The sequence below is a fragment of the Mya arenaria genome, chromosome 12 (assembly GCF_026914265.1).
Source record: "Mya arenaria isolate MELC-2E11 chromosome 12, ASM2691426v1".
NCBI lineage: Eukaryota > Metazoa > Mollusca > Bivalvia > Myida > Myidae > Mya > Mya arenaria.
In genome coordinates, this window is record NC_069133.1 from 60108355 (window position 1) to 60130680 (window position 22326).

The 22326-nt window shown below is 37.4% G+C and overlaps 1 protein-coding gene across 1 annotated transcript; it reads right to left on the bottom strand.

Annotated features, from left to right (window-relative positions):
• Positions 1–5572: 5572 nt before the first annotated feature.
• Positions 5573–20875, bottom strand: LOC128210277 (uncharacterized). The gene is made up of 2 exons (XM_052914512.1): positions 17972–20875; positions 5573–6805 (listed from the first exon to the last, which is right to left on the bottom strand). Exon 1 carries the CDS (start codon positions 20561–20563, stop codon positions 17972–17974), a length of 2592 nt encoding a protein of 863 aa, XP_052770472.1. The 5' UTR covers positions 20564–20875; the 3' UTR covers positions 5573–6805.
• Positions 20876–22326: the final 1451 nt, after the last annotated feature.

A 22326-nucleotide genomic window follows, 5' to 3' on the forward strand; every position in this document is an offset into this window, starting at 1 on the left:
ATGATGTGAACGTCGCTAATGCTGCGAATGTCGTAAAAAAACAAAGTGAATATAGCGAATATTGCAAAATCGTGAATGTCGCGAAACTCGCGAATGCTTCGAATGTCGTGAATGTTTCAATTGTTGTGAATGTCGTGATTGTTATGAACGTAATGTTGCGAATGTCGTTAATGTCTGATCAGCCGTCTTTAAACAGCCTATTTTGTTAAATATTTAGTCTGAAACCCTTCAAAAATCCAAATACCGACGAGGTCGAATTAACTCGACTTTCAAGTTGGTAAATTGACTCCCTTGCGTTAATATGCAAATATACTCCATTGTGTTGAATTTGCCCCAATGTCACATAAACATTAAAACTGATTTGTCCCTATGACTATATTTCCAATCGTGGTAGGGTTTTATAGTGCATATTTAAAAACTTAATGCACAATCATTCGCGGCAAAACTGTTTCCATAAAGGACTGGAATGTTTTTATACCATGTTTATGTCGGGTGACATACTCGTACTTGATTCTCGTCTTGCTTTCTATTCCGCAAAGTCGTCTTCAGTTTTAATGTTTTCTGGCAGTTTTACAATATGCTATTTTGTGGACGTAAGAATTATATTTTAGTTTCCCTACGCTATGCAACTAAATGTAGATTTTAAAAATACATAATTTCCATTATCCGTAAGAAAATAATAGCTTCAGTAAAATGCGTACTTTTTGAACAAACCATTTAAGTGTTCTTTAAAATAAAAAAAAAGATATTTCAATTGCCATAGAAAAGCATTCAAAAATACAACAAGAGCATTTTTTTCTTTTGCCTACAAATGTATCTCATTGGTAGATGTTGGGCATATAAACGCAGCATTTAATATTAGTTGACAAGACGTAAAAGATACCAAAATATGATCTTTAAGTCTTTAACACGACTATTCTACCCGGTAATATCTAAAAGAGAACACGCGCTTAGTTATTTGAACAATTAATGATCATTTGCTTCTTTATGCATTCTGATGAAAAAAGGCTAGCAAATGTATGTTGATGGTCGGCTGATGATAAACCAAGAACTGTCCACACACTAACTAGAGAACTATTTGACCCAGGAGCAGGAATGTTGCGCTTGTTCAGTAGGTCAAAGATCAAGGTCATAGCCTATGCCATTTTTGAAAACTGTGTCCACACATTATCACTTTAACCTAGGAACATGAATTGAGACGGTAAGTTGTACTTGACCAGTAAGGGACACTGAGCCGCATTGCGCGATTTAGGGTCTTCGGACATAATTATTACAAATGAAATAATCATTAATAAAAAATGCCAAAAATAGTTATTTTTTCTATGTATATCAATTTCTTCCAAAAAAAACGTCATCTCTTTGAAATGTCGCTGGCAGATACTGCATGTTAACTGCTTGCCCTCACTGTTGACTATGGTTGACTATATGACCTGGGCGTCAGGTGGTAAAAGTTCACGACCAACGGTGTAATAAATACAATACTTTGTCCGCACAATAGTAAGTACGCCATAGCCTAGAGCCCTGAAACTACCTTAACCGTAGGTTTTACTTATCAAGTAGATCATAGCTAAAGTTTATTTGAAAGAATTGTCGACACAATAATAATTCGGGAACGCTTTGACCTAGGGTTATGACTCTGCAGTGTACGGGCCCAGTTTGCTTTGTGGTATGGGGGTCAAGGGTAAAGGCCACAGCAAGTTTGTTTGAATAAAAAAAAATATAATATAATCACTCCATCCAGAATGTTTTGACAATTGACCATAAAGATTTTTTGAAAGTATCTACACAATTAGTTAGTCACAACGGGTTGCGACTGGTCCAAGAAACAGCATTGGCAGGTTGCACTTGAAACGTAGATGATTTATATATATAATTATATAGGGCGATCAGCAGGTCAAAGGTGCAGGTCACAGCCAATGTTAATTTGAAAACTTCAACGTTGCCAGGTTGATGGCCCCCATAGTTTAGAGTGTAAGATCAGTGTAAAACTGCTTCTTCATAAAACACGTTCATGCTATCGTACACATGTCTCGAATAAAGCCGCGCTTAGGTTGAAGTAATAATGTTTTACAAACAGATCTGTTTTTTAAATGAAAACCTTAGTAACACGTATACTTGTTAAAAAGTTTGAAAAGTCTAGACCTTTAAGTCACTTGCTTCATTAAGCATTCTGGTCAATCAACGCTTTGTTTAAGGCAAATGTTTAAAAGTCGGTTTCACAGGTCTGGGAAAAATAGGATCCTATTCTTCACAGTTTCAAACTGTGACATATATGATTGACCAAAATGGTGGTAAGCAAGAGAACGATATTCTTCACAGATTTTGTCGATGACATTGCTGTTTGATAAAGTTGATATTAAAAATGTAATAATAAAAAGAAATAAAAATAGTTAAAATAAAATAATAATAATAATAATAATAATAATAATAATAATAATAATAATAATAATAATAATAACAACAATAATAGTAATAGCATGATAAAAGTAATAATAAGAAGAAGAAGAAGAAGAAGAAGAAGAAGAAGAAGAAGAAGAAGAAGAAGAAGAAGAAGAAGCTTAAACTACGCCTTATACAAAAACAATAAAACATATTCTTACTACAACAATAACAACAACAACACCACCAATTCTTAAAACTAAAATTTTCTCTATATTTATCTTGGTCGGATTGTGTCCCCGATGGTGAATTGATATACTATCGTAAATGCTCGACCATATCAGGCAAGCTCGGAACAGAACTATCTTTAAACCAAAGCTCTTCTAGCACTGCGGTATTCAGTGCTTGCCCGAAATTTAGCCGTTGAAAGCGTTGGTAGGGAATACTTTTTCCAGTACATCTGTCTATGCCAACACAACTCACGACAACAAACATAATGCCATCTAACTTTACTAGGCATACACCAACTATTACTACTATTCCTACTTTTACCACTAATACCCGTACAGAAACAACATAAACAAAAATAAACAAAAATAAAACAACTATCTCTACAACAACCTCCAATGCGCCTACAACTGCAGCCAATTAATAGCAACAACAACAGAAACGACAACAACATAATCAACGATGCGTTATGACTAGAATATAAACACATACATGTATATCAACAAAATAAATCTGCAATACTGGAAATAGCAATCTGTGACAAATGTGACTCAGTTGTAAAATTTACCTTTTTTGTTAAAAAAAAGATGAAATTTTTGACTTGTGAGGAATGTGATTTCATGGTACATATAAAACCGGCTTTGATCACAAATTTCCCAGTAGCTGTAACATATATGTTCAAAATGTGTGACAAATGAGATCTTATTTTTCCCAGCTGTGAAGAATAGGATCCTATTTTTCCCAGGTGGGAAGAATATGATCTGGGAAAAATAAGGTCTTACAATGCTTTGTGAAGAGCTTGTAAAATATCGTCGTCGACAAGCCCTGACTTTATTCCGTTGATACAACATTAGTATTCAGTAAAGCAGGACGGCATAGCGTACTGGGGCTAACCTATGATGGTATAGAGCAGATCGGTATAGCGCGCGATAGTATAAAGCAGGGTGGCATAGCGTACTGGGGCTACCCTACGATGGTACTGAGCAGAGCGGCATAGCGTGCAGGGCTATCCAATGATGGTATAAACCAGAAAGGCGCAAATCTACGGTGGTATAGAGGAGAGAGGCATAGCGTACCGGGGCAATTCTACGGTGGTATAGAGGAGAGAGGCATAGCGTACCGGGGCAATTCTACGGTGGTATAGAGGAGAGAGGCATAGCGTTCCGGGGCAATTCTACGGCGGTATAGAGGAGAGAGGCATAGCGTACCGGGGCAATTCTACGGCGGTATAGAGGAGAGAGGCATATCGTACCGGGGCAATTCTACGGCGGTATAGAGGAGAGACGCATAGCGTACCGGGGCAATTCTACGGCGGTATAGAAGAGAGACGCATAGCGTACCAGGGCAATTCTACGGCGGTATAGAGGAGAGTGGCATAGCGTACCGGGGCAATTCTACGGCGGTATAGAGGAGAGAGGCATAGCGTACCGAGGCAATTCTACGGTGGTATAGAGGAGAGAGGCATAGCGTACCGGGGCAATTCTACGGTGGTATAGAGGAGAGTGGCATAGCGTACCGGGGCAATTCTACGGTGGTATAGAGGAGAGAGGCATAGCGTACCGGGGCAATTCTACGGTGGTATAGAGGAGAGAGGCATAGCGTACCGGGGCAATTCTACGGTGGTATAGAGGAGAGAGGCATAGCGTACCGGAACAGTTTGACGGTGGTATAAAAGCTGGGCGGCATTGCGTACCGGGGCTGTTCGACGATGGAATATAGCAGAGCAGCATAGAGTACCGGGGCGGCATTGCTTGTCGGGGCTATCCGACGATGGTATAAAGCTGGGCGGCATTGCTTATCGGGGCTATCCGACGATGGTATAAAACTGGGCGGCATTGCTTATCGGGGCTATCCGACGATGGTATAAAACTGGGCGGCATTGCTTATCGGGGCTATCCGACGATGGTATAAAACTGGGCGGCATTGCTTATCGGGGCTATCCGACGATGGTATAAAACTGGGCGGCATTGCTTATCGGGGCTATCCGTCGATGGTATAAAATTAGGCGGCATTGCTTGTCGAGGCTATCGGACGATGGTATAAAACTGGGCGGCAATGCTTGTCGGGGCTATCCGACGATGGTATAAAGCAGAGCGGCATTGCTTATCGGGGCTATCCGACGATGGTATTAAGCAGGGCGGCATAGCGTACCGGGGCTATCCGACGATGGTATATAGCAGAGCGGCATAGCGTACCGGGGCTATCCGACGATGGTATAAAGCAGGGCGGCATTGCGTACCGGGGCTATCCGACGATGGTATATAGCAGAGCGGCATTGCGTACCGGGGTTATCCGACGATGGTATAAAGCAGGGCGGCATTGCGTACCGGGGCTATCAGACGATGATATTCAGCAGGGAGACATAGCGTACCGGGGCTATCAGACGATGGTATACAGCAGGACGACATAGCGTACTGGAGCTATCCGACGACGGTATACATCAGAGCGGCATAGCGGACCGGTGCAACCAGACAATGGTATATAGCAGAGCGGCATAGCGTACCGGGGCTACCAGACGATGGTATAAAACAGGGCGGCATAGCGTACCGGGGCTATCAGACGATGGTATAAAGCAGGGCGACATAGCGTAGCAGGGCTTTCCGACAATGGTTGGAAGCAGAGTAACAAAGTGTACCGGGGCTATCAGACGATGGTATAAAGCAGTGCGACATAGCGTAGCAGGGCTCTCTGACAATTGTTAGGAGCAGTGCAGCATACCGTGCCGGGGCTATCCGACGATGGTAGTAAGAAAGGGCGGCATAGCGTGTGGGGGCTATCTGACGATGGTATAAAGCAGGGCGGCATGGCATACCGGGGCTATCGTAAGATGGTATAATAAGTGATATTTAAACATTTAAAAAATCGTTTTCTGAGTCTGAGTCTGAGTCCGGAGTCGACATTGAGAACGTTTGTAAACATGGGCCCTTCTTCGATGGACTGAGTAGAGGACTGCTGTAACATAACGAACATTTCTAAACTTTAATAACAAAGAACGTGGTCAACAGTTGTATGACATTTACAAAATATAAAGTTTGAAACATGTTGCATTATTCTTGAATTGTCGTGAACAGGAAGGGTCAACAATAAATATTAATTGTTATGTATACAATATTAGCACGAGCATACACATTGACGGTGATTTACCATTACTATATTACAATAACCTCCGATTCCAATAAAATCAAATCTGTTTTGTCTTTTAATAAACAGCGTTTCATATAAGAATTTGCCATATTCAGTCAAAATTGCATGGTTTTAATATCAGTTAATAGTTCCTTTCTATGGTTGTTTTTCTTTAAGTACCTCTATACATTCAAGAGTAATTGTTTAAATTCGCAAATATGTTTAGGAACGATTATATAAAGAACCTTAGCTTATAAATACGACGGTTCCGTGCATCAGTAATTCTTGTTAAACATCTTACAGATTGATACAAAACAGCCACACACATATGCACAAATGCTTTTCTATAACTAGTTTATTCTTTACAAGACAACTTGAATAACAATTTCAATCCACACACTTATTTATGAAAACACTTTAATTAAATTTTAATATTCGAACAATGGAAAGATCGCAGATTCTCGTTATAGAACTCCTGACATGTTCGTGAACAAGAGCAGTGTAAGCACACCTGCAAGTAGTTATCGTTCAATTACATACGACAATTCCCCAAAAGGCAATGACTAATCATGAATTTGTGAGAAAAATAGGTATATAAAAACTGAATAATTCACATTGCATGTGATGAAAGATTTTGGTAAACTACTCAACAGTACAAAAATACAATCAATGAAATACAACTCCAAATGAGTTCAATACTCAAACACGCATTTCATGCTACAATCAGTGAAAACTAAAATTACAACCATTTTAAGACAAACAAGAAAACCAAAATATTCAATAAACGGCACGCAGTTCCATTCCAACTTGTTTTGTTCTTGTATGATTCTGTTTCGGTTGATTAAAAACAGAAATTGATTATTGCAAGTCCGACTTTCACGCCTGAGAAACGTAGTGAGTGTGCAGGATCTGTTGTTTTACATGCACATTTGACCGGGTGTCTATGTTGGTTTTAAACATAACCGGTACAAAGGCTATTCGTGTCGTAAAGGACCCTCGCTGTAGATACATGTATATCGGAATAATACTCATGGGCTCCGACGATGGCTTTAAACGGTCCAGCGTCGTTCTTGGTCTGAAATAAGACGAGCATAATGTTAATATGGTATCTAGAGTACATGTATTGGACAACGAAAGCAAACCAACACCTATTTGTTATCTGTGTATTGCAAACTATATGTCTGCTTGCACCAGCAAAGGCATGTTTTATGTGTATAAAACATTTACGGATGATATCGAGGGGCCCGTTCCCAGGATTTAGGCGTAGCATTCAGTCAATTGTCTTGACTCTGCTTAAACGTCACAAATGGCAATATATCGAAAAAATGGCTTCCCCAACACCGTGATAAATTTAAATGTTAGATAATGTTAAAATTACACAAATATGTAGCAAAATAATGAAAGTATGGCACTGAAGATTATTTCAGTATACGACTAAAATCTTTGTTGAAAGGCCAACAGGACAGTACATTCATTCATAAGCGAAACACGTCTTTTCAATTTGCGTGTCGATAAGGCAAAACTGTACATGCCTGCATCAAAGGCAAAACTGTACATGCCTGCATCAAAGGCAAAACTGTACATGCCTGCATCAAAGGCAAAACTGTACATGCCTGCATCAAAGGCAAAACTGTACATGCCTGGCTGCATCATGGAACCTACTTTGTTAAAGCTGTACTCTCACAGATTGAACAACTTTTTATTTTTTGTCTTGGAACGAACCAATTTATGCAAAATTGCATGGAAACCAGGCATATAAGACTGCTGACAAAAAATCAGATCGCAGATTTTCATATTTTTGTTCAAAAATTTATGTTTTATGCATTTTTCTTAAACCGTTAGTAACGCTTTTAGCAATAAAACATGAATTTCCGAATGGGAATATGAAAATCAGCCAGCTGATCTTTTGTTAGCAGTCTTATATCACAGGTAAGCTAATATTTATGCAAAAAATGGCTCATTCAAAGACAACAAATAAAAAAAGTTGTCAAAACGGTAAATCTGTGAGAGTGCAGCTTTAATACGTGCGCCGACAATGAATGACTATAAGGTCAACATCCACAATCTTGTTCATCGATAGGCGGAATGGTCAAATGTGAAAATATCAGTAAGGGTGCAAAATGATATGTAAGTTTTATGAGCTAAATACAAAAATCACCATTCCATCTTTGCTTATTGGCAGAATTACGAACGCGCGCATGAACAAATACATGTTGGCTATACCGGGATCTTCAACGCGTTTATACAAGGGGCAAGGACCTTTGGCGATTTGCCGAACCACTTATACATTTTTAAATAAGATCCGACTAATTGATTCCTTTTAAAAATGTTTCGTCTATTTCATTCACCCATTGCAATGGAGTCGTCACCTTTTGCCGTTCTGATGAACCTTGGACAACCTTAAACATGAACAATTCTAATCCTATATCAAAGCAGCGGAATATTCCCATAAGCTTCTTGGAAACTTAATGAGATTAATTCGAATAATTTCATTCTAAATTAAATATGAAAGTACTGACTGCACTGTGTTAGTTTAAGGCCTTTTGAGTAATGTCTATTAAAGTTTTTGGATTATCGAAATATTAACATGTCAATGTCATATATAAGTAACCGTTTGTTTTTTAAATGTGCCATTGTAATCCAATGCATGTATAGTATTTGCCGAAAGTAATGAACGAGTAAAACAGCTTTTAATCTTTTGAATGTTAATTCAGAATAAATTACAAACAAATTAATATGACGACAGAGTTTATGAGTTCTTGACTAGGATTTAATGAGTTCTTGTTCATTCAATACTTTTTCATAACATAGCCCACAAATGTAGTTTATTTGTGAGATTGCAATAGTCCGAATTAGAAAACAATTCATAGTTAAATGGCTATATTCATGTTTAGAAAGACGGATTCCGATTTCTGGCTCGTGACCCTGCGGTTAGACCGTCCGCCTACGGAGCGAGAGGTCGAAGGTTCGAACCTAACTAGCGGTTTGTTCTTGCATGGTAGCTGACCATATAAACTGTAAAGACTACCATCACGACACGCCTCCGGCGTATATGACAGGAAAATGAGTAAGTGATTGGGAGTAAAGGTGTCCGTTCATCAGTCGAGGTACCTCATGACTCCAGCATACTGGCCCTGTATTAACAGGTGTGACACTACTATCAAGAAACAAGAGGAGTTTTTTGCATTGAAATCCTACTAAAGTTATCGGAATCCATGGAAAACGACCGATCCTAATCTTGACAAAAGTACATTTGGCTTCGTAACAAATCGTTTATAATACAGAATTTATTTATATGACTGCTGAAAAGTACAATTTTTACTGCCTACATACGTTTGAATTTAGTCTTGTTTTGAAATGAAATTTCTACTTCCATTCAAATTCTAAATGTTGTATTCCAAAATAACCTATATAAACATAAATAACAGCGCTAAGATTTGGCATTTCTAATACTAATTACGGCTTTCAAGCACTTCAACATTGGGTCACATTTAAGCTTAAAGTCAAACTCAATCAAGTACTTCAACATTGGGTCACATTTAAGCTTAAAGTCAAACTCAATCAAGTACTTCAACATTGGGTCACATTTAAGCTTAAAGTCAAACTCAATCAAGTACTTCAACATTGGGTCACATTTAAGCTTAAAGTCAAACTCAATCAAGTACTTCAACATTGGGTCACATTTAAGCTTAAAGTCAAACTCAATCAAGTACTTCAACATTGGGTCACATTTAAGCTTAAAGTCAAACTCAATCAAGTACTTCAACATTGGGTCACATTTAAGCTTAAAGTCAAACTCAATCAAGTACTTCAACATTGGGTCACATTTAAGCTTAAAGTCAAACTCAATCAAGTACTTCAACATTGGGTCACATTTAAGCTTAAAGTCAAACTCAATCAAGTACTTCAACATTGGGTCACATTTAAGCTTAAAGTCAAACTCAATCAAGTACTTCAACATTGGGTCACATTTAAGCTTAAAGTCAAACTCAATCAAGTACTTCAACATTGGGTCACATTTAAGCTTAAAGTCAAACTCAATCAAGTACTTCAACATTGGGTCACATTTAAGCTTAAAGTCAAACTCAATCAAGTACTTCAACATTGGGTCACATTTAAGCTTAAAGTCAAACTCAATCAAGTACTTCAACATTGGGTCACATTTAAGCTTAAAGTCAAACTCAATCAAGTACTTCAACATTGGGTCACATTTAAGCTTAAAGTCAAACTCAATCAAGTACTTCAACATTGGGTCACATTTAAGCTTAAAGTCAAACTCAATCAAGTACTTCAACATTGGGTCACATTTAAGCTTAAAGTCAAACTCAATCAAGCACTTCAACATTGGGTCACATTTAAGCTTAAAGTCAAACTCAATCAAGTACTTCAACATTGGGTCACATTTAAGCTTAAAGTCAAACTCAATCAAGTACTTCAAATATTCTCAACCAAACGAAGTCATTCTTCTTAATGATTTAATGAGTTAAAAATGAACGTATTCAACATTTTAATGGCGATATATAGAAAAATATTGATATCATAAGTGATATGGACTTAAAAGAAACATATAAGGTATTTCACAGCGAAGTATAGCCCGGTTTTGAATGTTTTCCTAACGGCTGAGCCATAGCTTCCACCTGCTATTGAATGTCCATTGATTAAGCAATTCCACCTCATGGATTTTCCATTTCAACGTGCCATTATTAAGAACATTACTTGTAAGTACTAACAGGTAACGTCTCTTTGATCGTTTTTAACTAGAACACAAGAAACGGGTCAATACATTGGTATAAGCTTAGGGCAAATGTAGGAGTTAGCGGGTGAACAACAACACAAGAGCCCTGAAGCAAATGTCAGCGCTTCTCTGTAGTTGTATTTTAGCCGAAAAGGTACATCACTCAGTATGTATTGAAGTCACGGTTGTGAGCCTTGGTATACATATCCGTATGGTCTTTGACAACTGGTGCTCTTAGTTTTATGGTAATATCTTGAACTGTTTCGAGTTATGGCCAAGATACAAGATATTGAACGATAACTATGTTAAGTATACACTTTTTGAATTCGGTTATATCGAATGTTCATTTCCCGAGGGTCCAACGACTTCGCCATAGCGGGGTTTGATTGTATTAAGAACATTCGAAATCAATTACCTATAGTTAAGTGGCTACGGGAGAGGCTTGCCATGCATTATTAAACGTAAGAACATGCGGGTATATTGATCTCAGAAATAGTTTCACGCGATATGAACTTAAAACTTTACAGAGAACTCCCAATGAAAGCTCCTCCTCCAAGCCAGTTAGTGAAAGAGTGGAAACCCAAAGTTCAAGTTTGCCTATGGGAAGTTCTACAAGTTTAAGAATTAGTACTACTTGTAAACTAGTTAGCATTTGACCCAACTGCTCTGGCCTGGGGGTAGATCTGGCCTGGGGGTCGCTTCATCAAGGATTATAGAAACGAGCTCGTACCTACTGAGATATTTTCAACAGTATTAAATATTGCACTGTTGGTAATATATCTAGACGAAAGCAGCTTGTACATTTACTGAGGGCCCATATAGACCATGGGCGGTATTCTTAAAACTTCTGAAGTTATTTCCTATCATAAGTCAATTTCTTAAAGTTTTAATTGTCAAACTAAAAGAAATATATAGGTGTTTTTAACATTAAGGTTTTTCTTTCAATAAGGTCAATGAAAATAATGTACTTTGATTTTTTTATTATTATGTATTATGACTAACTAGATACTTAAATTAGGAAAGTGATATTAAGGCAACACCAAATTGATATTTCGTTTCGCGGATTTACCCCTCCTATTTTTTTGAAAATGTAAAAAAAATATATCATTTTTTTTGTGAGCCCGCACTTCCATTTTGATAGCCAAGCAGATTTTTTAAGGTAATAATTTATGAAAAGGCTAAAAATATTCACGAATAATTTTTCTACGCTAGTTTTTGTGTTTTTGTAAAGGGAAGTTACCAATGCGTAGTGTTTTTATACTGTATATCGATCGGTTTAGCATGGGTTTCAATAAATTCAATCAAAATGGCGGATTCCGGTATAAAACACAGGAATTTGACTCAGTGTTTGGTCAAAAATGTAATATTAAGTTAATATATGACCAAAAACTGACAAAAAACAACAATTTCGGACAAAAACCTGGTCACTTATACTATCAATAGAGAAAGGACCGGCACTCCGGACGTGCCCAAAATCGGGTAAGTCAATTTTGATCTCCGTTTTCTTTTTCACTACCGTCGGAATCTAAACATTCTGTACATTTTTGAAAAGCTCTATCCATTACCTTTGTAATTATATACAACACTTGACACTTCTTTCGGAAATAAAAAAAGAAATCGAGCAAACAATCATTCCTGTCAGTGCGATTTTTCCAGGTCGGAAAAGTTTATAGAACCCAATTGTAAAACAAATTGATCAGAGTCAAGATCATGTAACGGTGGCATATAGCGACTATTCATCGACTGTTCCTAACATATACAAACAAAGTTTGTATAATGCATCAATAAAAACCAACCTTTCTTGTGTCTATCATCCAAACTCAGTGAAAACAACTTTCCGCTAATTACTTTCTGTCAATATCGGCCATTTATGTTTGCAAGCGCCTGGCTGATGGCCTTGAAGTTGACCTTGTTTTCGATTGGATTTTCGCTGGGTCCGACCGATCGAAAACAAGGTCAACTTCAAGGCCATCAGCCAGGCCAGGTGGTGAAAACGAAAACTGAGATCAAAAGTGACTTACCCGATTTTGGGCACGTCCGGAGTGCCGGTCCTTTCTCTATTGATAGTATAAGTGACCAGGTCTTTGTCTGAAATTGTTGTTTTTTGTCAGTTTTTGGTCATATAATGACTTAATATATCATTTTTGACCAAACACTGAGTCAAATTCCTGTGGTATAAACAATGTGGCTCGAAGTTTGGAAATTAAATCTTACTTTTGACAATAAATATGTTTTGAGCATGCTTGAAGTCATTGTTGATCGTCTCATGCACTAAAGGATCATTATTTAAAACAATCATTATGCAATAAAGCATGTGTATCTAAGACTGGTAGCGATTATATTGCGTAATTAAGTGACTCGTTTTGAATGGAAATCGGACAGGTCAACTTAACTGGAACATGAGTCATTGTTTGGTCCAAATTGATGTATCAAGCTCATTTTTGATCAAATTCTGACAAAACAACAGTTTTGAACAAATATCTTTTCACAAATAGCGATAGAAACACTGGTCTGGATATACCTCAACATAAGTAAGCCTAAGTTTATCACCTTATATTTTGTTTTTATTTGCAGCATAATCCGGGATTGTTATGCACTTGTCAATTGTAACCACTGCCCCGCCCACCCCTCTCCCTTGTTCCAGGAGTATACCGGGGACACATGGGTGAAAGTTTTCAGTATTGATACTGAATTCAGTATTTTGTAAAATATTTATCCTATATAATGTATTGTAAAAATGGCATTTCCCTATGTAAACACCCTATTTTCAGTATTTTGAAAAATTCAAACTTTCAACCATGGCCGGACAGCAGAGGCAATGGGCTGTGTTTTTACCTTTCAGGTGGCCCCGCAGTGCCTAGTGAATGTGGTTTTGTCTTCATATTGAAAATAGTCGGGAATGGGCCTCACATAGGTATTCAGGGTTGCGGGGCCATTTGGCAGGGATTTTACCAGCAGTGTGTCCCTGCAGGTCGGGTATTTTACCCGGGTTTTGAGAGACCGGAAGTCAAAGTCGCCGCTATTCCGGACTTGGGGGGGGGGGCATATACAATTGGCTGGTGCATAAAAACATCTAAATAACCAAAAAAAGTACTCTGAAAAATACCCTTGTTCTTTTTGTTTTAATAAGCACATGTCATTGCATTTCCTGTGATAATAAAAACAAAATTTTATATGGAGTCTGATGTTTGATGATGCCTGTATAAGTGATCATTTTTTACAAATCCCAAATCAATCCTAAGTTATGTCTAAATACAGTTGCATATGATGTTAAACTGATTCAGGTAGATTTATATAAGTCGTTTCAAACTTTTTACTAAAAGCAGGGTTATTTATTATTATGAATGATCGTCATATTAAAGTATGTTTTAATTATGTAAGAAATTAGATTTATCCATATAATGTTTGTACTATACACGGATGAATAAATAGTATGCATTCCGACATTTTCCCAATGTCCATTAGAGGTTCAGTTCAAGATGGCATTAAAATGGGTTTTAGGGCAATTATTTTGAACAATCTTTCTTATTTATATTGAATATAAGGAAAAATATATTTTTCGCTCTTCGCTCGCTTCCTTTTTTATGAAAACTGACAACAATGTTTTTATCATTTCATCATATTTGGAGAAAACACACACTAAATGTCATGTCATTTTAAAGTGTACGTGACAAATTTCTAAGGTACATGAATTTTTTTGACGCAGATTCGTTCAAACAAAACCTCTTGTCGATGTGGAATGAAAAGTGAACTTCTATGACTGCTCAAACACTTCTATACCTAGGAGTAGAATATTAGAGAAACAGAACATTTTAACTTAAGTATGTTTAACTGACATTCTTGTTTGTTCTATGTTCTTCAAATATTTTTACCACCATTTTATGGGTCAATTTATGTACCTTTCACCTCTAAGTTTAATTACAACCAGTGGAATGTTATTTACAGTATAAAAAACACATTTAACAATACCCTAAGTGCCAATGTACTTCATGAAAATAATAATGCTCAAATATTATACAAAAAAAAATCCCTCACGGTAAAACTATTTGTTGCAGCAAAAATCATGAAAACTTAGGTAGCGTTTCAACTTGGGACAATATCGTCTTTGCATCAAATCATTCCAATTATATTCAAATTGTTTACGCCTGATTTTGTACATGTTATATTTCATTCAAGTAGATCGAATCGTCTTTTTTGGTGGCTAAAAGACAACAAAACTTATATAACAGAATTTAATCAAAATAAATGAACTAAAAACTCATTAAATTTATCTTCAATTGCCTGGTTGCAAAATATGACCAAAATATTTAGACCAATGTACGTGCTTACATTAATCCTCTATACAGCTATTCAGGGTATTTCGCAACGACAGGCGGAATTTACGAGCCGGTATACATGTCCTCTAATAAAGGAAGAAGTGTAGGTGTGTTTATCGTTATTTTCAAGGTTTAAGTGACTTAAAGCGACTCGTTCACGTTTGATAGGGCAGACATCGAAACAAGTAACTACATTTGGAAAGTGAACAAAATGATTGTTTAATGATAAAACAAAACGAACAACTCTATTGATAATGATTCTTTAAAAATCTGCCAAAAATGCTCTAGTTTGGCATGTTTTGCTCTAAACTGAATTTGTCAAAGATTTCTCAATACAATCAATTAATATTTAGACACAAATCATTCATTAAGCAAAGAATTGGTCCGCTTCTTTGCTTATTTCAAAAGAAATCAAATTATAGCATAACACACGACCGAATTAGCGAATTTAGGAGGTTATCAGAAGCAGAGATCCATACTGCGCAATAAGAACTAGGGACAAGAGTACAGTGTGGACTGAAGCGTAGAATCCGGGACAGTTGGACACAAGAGTACAGTGTGGATTGAAGCGAAGCATACCGGACAGTTGGACACAAGAGTACAGTGTGGATTGAAGCGAAGCATACCGGACAGTTGGACACAAGAGTACAGTGTGGATTGAAGAGAAGCATACCGGACAGTTCGACACAAGAGTACAGTGTGGACTGAAGAGAAGCATACCGGACAGTTCGACACAAGAGTACAGTGTGGACTGAAGAGAAGCATACCGGACAGTTCGACACAAGAGTACAGTGTGGACTGATGAGAAGCATACCGGACAGTTCGTCACAAGAGTACAGTGTGGACTGAAGCGAAGCATACCTGACAGTTGGACACAAGAGTACATTGTGGACTGAAGCGTAGAATACCGGACAGCTGGACACAAGAGTACAGTGTGGACTGAAGCGTAGAATACCGGACAGTTTGACACAAGAGTACAGTGTGGACTGAAGCGTAGAATACCGGACAGTTTGACACAAGAGTACAGTGTGGACTGAAGCGTAAGATACGGAACAGTTGGACACAAGGGTACAGTGTGGACTGAAGCGTAGCATACTGGACAGTTTGACACAAGAGTACAGTGTGGACTGAAGCGTAGAATACCGGACAGTTTGACACAAGAGTACAGTGTGGACTGAAGCGAAGCTTACCGGACAGTTTGACACAAGAGTACAGTGTGGACTGAAGCGAAGCATACCGGACAGTTTGACACAAGAGTACAGTGTGGACTGAAGCGAAGCATACCGGACAGTTTGACACAAGAGTACAGTGTGGACTGAAGCGAAGCATACCGGACAGTTTGACACAAGAGTACAGTGTGGACTGAAGCGAAGCATACCGGACAGTTTGACACAAGAGTACAATGTGGACTGAAGCGAATCATACCGGACAGTTCGACACAAGAGTACAGTATGGACTGAAGCGAAGCATACCAGACAGTTCGACACAAAGGTACAGTGTGGACTGAAGCGTAGCATACCGGACAGTTGGACACAAGAGTACAGTGTGGACTGAAGCGTAGCATACCGGACAGTTGGACACAAGAGTACAGTGTGGACTGAAGCAATGCAAACGAGGTGAATCATCGCCGAGGTTCATTAATGAGTGAAATAACTAATATAATGTAACAAATGATTTATTAACGGGAAATTGAAAATAAGAGAACAACGCGCTTAACGAACCAAAACAAAGGTTCATAAATAACTGATCGCATCGAATTCAACGATTCAGGAAAGTATTAAAAACCAATTGATTTAATAATTTCTGGCTAAAACGTTCTATCATTACATTTGTATATATGTTAAGGCTTGACAACATTTGTGGATTCCGGAATTCCAGATATTTCACAAGATGAACATGTTAGGAGATAAAGGCACATAGGGCCCTCACACACGATATGCAGTAACACACATGGGGGACATAATCAACCAGGGATGGTGACTCTTTTTTATACTCAGATAAATAAATACATAATAAGATTATTACTATATCAAAAAAATCGTTCATGATCCCTTATCGATTTACGAGTTATGGTAGCATGTCCTCAAGGTTTAATATGATTTGATATGATTTCGTTTTAGAATGCCAGAAATCATCATTTTCTAACTGTAATGCATCATTTTTATACAATGATCTAAAAGGAATTACATAAAAGTTGAAAATACAACGCATATCAAAAACATTGAAGTTTGTTTTGAATTCCAACATATTTCCGGATTTTACCTTATATTCCTTTAACTAATATTGATTTGACCCTGAAATACAATACTAACGATCGTAAGACAATCCTTCTTAGCGCTTGAAATGAAATCAATGGATCGTATCCATTTTAAAATTGCTGACCTGTCTTTGAGTGGTGCCGATTGAAAACCCATTATGCAAACTAGTGCAAACTAACAGTGATAAAATGTATGACAAATATTTGGTATAGGTTTTGGTGTTCAAATTTGTATGTACTGATTGTTTTGAGTCCCCTACAACGTACAATGCAAGCTTATCTGTCAACTAATTACAAGTTAACATTTACATACTAAGTATTGTCATTAAAACTCTTTAAAACTCAATGTCCTTGCATTTGGAGAAAACAGCAAAAAAAACTTAATAAAAAATGCACACTCAATATAATCGTTACGGTAAGTTCTATATGGCGCTAAAATGTTATTAAGATCCTTTGACACCGGTATTGTACTCGGCAAAAATGAACGTACCAATTTTTAAAATGGAAGATTCTCTCCTTGTGCAGAGTGTACGTTTTAGTTTTTACACTAGTTTCAGTTTATGACTGGTCTGAAAAGCGAACTTAAAACAAGTCTCACTGTCATTCAATATTTAAGTCCATGCCACATGACTGACAAGAATAAATATAAAAATAGACCGTTTAATGGAATTAATAACAAGCTAGAACATATTCATAAAAACGCAAGGTTGAATGTTCCAATTAATCTCCATTTTCAGAAAAAAATGCCTTCTAAGTCATGCGTATATTTTTAGAGCAGTGTCAATAAACATTCGAGTTATAACATACATATGTAAGCTTCCAGTACTCGTACCATCATTTAATCGTATATGTTTAGTATATCCATGTCCAGTGCTTATTATTATATGCATTCTTACTATCAGTGAACACCTTAAAGTAAGTGTTGTTTATTACCTATGGTGTTTCCGGAACGAGCCGCTGGTATCCATGTCCGTCAGTAAGCAAAGCGCCATGGCTTAATTTGTCTCTGGTTGCGCTGAGCTTTTCCCGTCTTTTCCGCCGGGCTTCGGTGTTCCGCGAGGTCGTTGGCGTCGCCTCTTTTCGTACTGGTGATCCATCTTCGTCGGAATCTTTCTCAAACCCACCATTAACGATACCGTTATAAGAAGTGTTCATGTTTTCGGATTTGACATTCGTTTCGGATACGCCCTTTTCTAATGGCCGAACGTCACTAGGAGTAAGAATTTCCTCTGGTACGCTTTCTATTTCTCTCTTACAGTCCAGCTGAAGAGATTCAACCCCATTTTCTGATATCGCACACTGACGAAACTTACTGGATTTCCCGCCCCTGTGCATGTTAAATGACGACACCGAAACGTTATCGAATGACATGACATCAGTTTTCGCGATATCCGTTACACTGTCACTACGAAGGGAAGTTTGCGCGTCAAAATTGTTGTCCAAAATTGAGCACTGGCTAGAGCAACTTGAACCCGGCCTGCCGGTATTCGAGTATAAACTTTTGACCCCAAAAGCGTTTGATATTGGAGCCAACCTTGGAGGGGGTCGGGGAGGTATTGATGAACAGTTCGACGTCATTGACGTTATGCTTTGCGAATCAAACGCTTTGTCACGACGTTTTTTCTTCTTGCGTTTAGGAAGGGGTGAATCTGTGTTGTTTATTGCTTGGTCAACTCCTTTAGGAGACTTCTTCTTTTTGGGTGAGGTATATGTGGATGATTTATCACAATTATGGACCTCGTTTTCATTCTCGCGTTGACTTGTTGAATGTTCGTTTTGATTGTCAACAAGCGGAAGAGGTAATTCGGAATAATTTTGAGTATCACTGTTTGATTGCTTGTTGATCCCATGTGTTTTAAACGCCGATGGTTCTAAAATCTCAGTCTGTAATTGCTGAGTATTCTGTAACATAAGTTTGTCACAAGGCACGTGAAACGTACTTTTGCACGAATTTGAATTGCTACCTGGTAACGTGCTTAGGTCTAATCCAGAATCACCATCTGTAGTAGCGCTGACGTTATTTTTGACGTCATCAGTTTTGCGTTTTCCACCGGAAGTGCCCTTTTCTCTGACCTCCGGCTCAGAGAGGGAACGTTTTCTGTCTGAGAGACCAGTTTCATTAATATGCCGCACGGAAATAGGATGTGAAACGGAGAACGGATCAATTTCATTACCAGAATCATAGTCACTTGTATCATCTTCAACATTATTCAAATTATTACGTGAACCGATGACGTCACATTTCTTCCCTTTAAGCGTTCCAGTTTTGTTACTGTTGTCGTCTGTTTCTGCATCCGATTCCTCATCATCATCAAACGTCTTAACGTGAACGCCGTGTGACGTTGCAAAAAGTACAGGAACTTGAAACACACGCTGATCTCTTTGAGGCAATATGGATTCCTTTTCCTTCATTTTCTCTTCTCGAATCTTTCTATCAAGTCTGAGTGTATCACTAACCGCTTTTTTGAAAGACTCGTCAATAACTGAATTGTTCTTTCGACAAAGAATAAAGTCTTTAAAACATTTCCAAAGTTCTTTATTCCACGTGAATGCAGTGATTGGAAGAGCCATGGCGTAGCTGAAACGTAACCATAGTAACACAAGGTCTACGTACCACACGTAACGTAATTGTTCTGACGTCAAATCCTGTACTTCTTGGCTACTCGTTAATTGGGAATAATATGACGTCACCACATGAGGACCTTCCAAAATCAGCCACGCGATGCATAACGTACCAGTTACGCCAGCGTGACGTATGTCTTGTTTCAACTGCGGCTCATCAGTAAATTCCTCGTTATAACTTTGTTGCGCCGTAGCGTTCCGAATATTGAATCTCTCTTTGTACCCAGTTCTAATTATTTTTATGAAAAATACAGTGATCAAAATAAATGGTAGAAGAAAACAAAGAGCTACGGTAATGATGTTATACACAATAGAACTCCCTTTTGAAACCGCACACACCATGATATAGTTATTGACGTTTGAATTTACTTTGCCAACAGCAATTGGGACACTGAACGAAAATGATTGTACCCATGTTACTGTAATTAATACTGCAATTCTAGAGTTCGAAATTACAGTTCCGTAATTTTCTTTAAAACGCACCGCGACGAATCTGTCAATAGTTGTTATAGTTAATCCAAGAATAGTTTCTATGAGAATTAAGCTCAAACAAAAAGAACTCATTTTACATGCAGAGTACCCAAACGTCCATTCGTTTAGGATACTGGTGGCCAGTAATATGGACATATTTATCGAGCACTCAAAAATGTTAACGACCGCTAGATTTATAACGAATACGAAGAACGATTTATTCCGAAAACTCTTCGACTGGCATACTGTAATAATTAACAACAAATTTCCAAAAAATCCGACACAAATGAAGACGGAAAGAAACACAATCCGTGGTGTCGTGTTCATCCATTCATCCGCTGAATCGTCATCGTTACTGGTAAGCGTTGACGTCAGATTTGACGTATTCGTAGTTGGCGTCGACATTGTTAAAGTATGTCCATCGGAAGACATTGTATTTCGATTTTCTGTTTGCTTATTTCAACCATCAACTGGTATTATATCAATACGGTATGCTACTACATACATATTTAAATGTATCTTATCTATTCGTTTTCCTTTACACTTTCCATTAATAAATTCGTCATCACAGATAAACATTTTTCTTTTTTCTTCCTCGTGATAAAACGTCAGGTACAAAATTCATCATATCATCTGCGTTTACATTCCACATTTTTCACAGACAAGCAGTTACTTAAAATTGATCAACTCCTCGCAAATCAATAGTTGACTGTAAACATTCGATCTCACAGCCTTATGACTACGTATTCCCAATACAGGTAGATCCATAAATATTGGACGGTTTATGGAACATTTATGGCTGATTGAATCTGTACAAATAGATAGACTTATAACTACACTCCACTCTTAATGGCTTAATTTGAATAAGACGCGCTCATGACATTACGATAAATTCCATTCATTAAATGATGTGGGTGTTTAATATTGAAGAATTTGTGATTATCATCCACACAAAGATTTCGTTTTTAATCTGAAATGCATGTTATGGAAATTAAGAAATGTTTTATTTATGATCTAGTATATTCGTTGAACATATAACAAGTAGTTAATGTAATAAAACACTTATTTTCGACACAATGAGTTTTTAATCGAATAAACATTTCCACTGTATATTACAATGCCTAATGCATCGTGCTTCCAATAACTGGTTCCATGTTCTACCAATAGTTTTGTGAGATCCTGACAATCTTGTACGGGACCTGTCCCGCCAACTCGGGTCTATAGGTAAAGTAGATCAATTTAACAATTTCCAATACAGGGTATACATGAATAGCTAGCTGACTATGTGCAAAATGTCACATTCAGAATATCTCAAAGCCCATTGCATACAAATCCGATTGACCCGATTAACCTTTTTACCTTGGGTTATGAATTTGTAGGTGAAAATTGACTTCAATAATGCTTATTAAGATGATTTAATATATATATGCGTTCACCTAATACAAAGTAATGTGATTGTGCGGAAGCATTGAAACATGTAAAGATGCACTATTACTCCCAAATAAGATTTACCACAATTAATATTGTGTTGATATACCAAAAAGGATGAATAAATGTTAAAAACAATGGTTCTTATGAAGGATATCGACCTTATGAGACTATAATAGACCACAGCAAATATTTTAGCATTCAACAATTATTTACTATTTATGCGCTTTCTGCGTACATTCATGGTTACAATCTTGTTATCAGTAGTTAATATTTTCCATAAATGCATTTTTAGTAAGAAGTTTAAGGTTTATCAGCCAAACTTTATGTTTATTATGCATGTGTATGTATTGATTTTGAATAAGAGTGTCACTTTAAGAAGGTGAAGTGCTTAAATTAGTGTTTTGGGCGCGGAGAAAATAGTATAAAAACGTGTCTGTAGCTCTATAAGTATTAAAAAAAACAGGAGAAATATTCCATTGACAAAACGACGAGAACAAATTCATGTCGATTGCTTCTGTTTTCAGAAAAATCTGGTATATCTAAAACACCTATTTTTTTTTCAACAGAAATATTAAAGCAAAATTATTACTTAGTAAACATGTTATTCCGTGATGTTCCAGATATCAAAATACTATTTGTATAAGGGGAACCTTATACGCTGGTGTTTAAAGGTTTAAGTATTTGCTCATAGTACATTTTCAGTAGCGGATACACTGCGCGCACCCCCCCCCCCCCCCCTAAATGATCCTAGTAAAAATTTTATG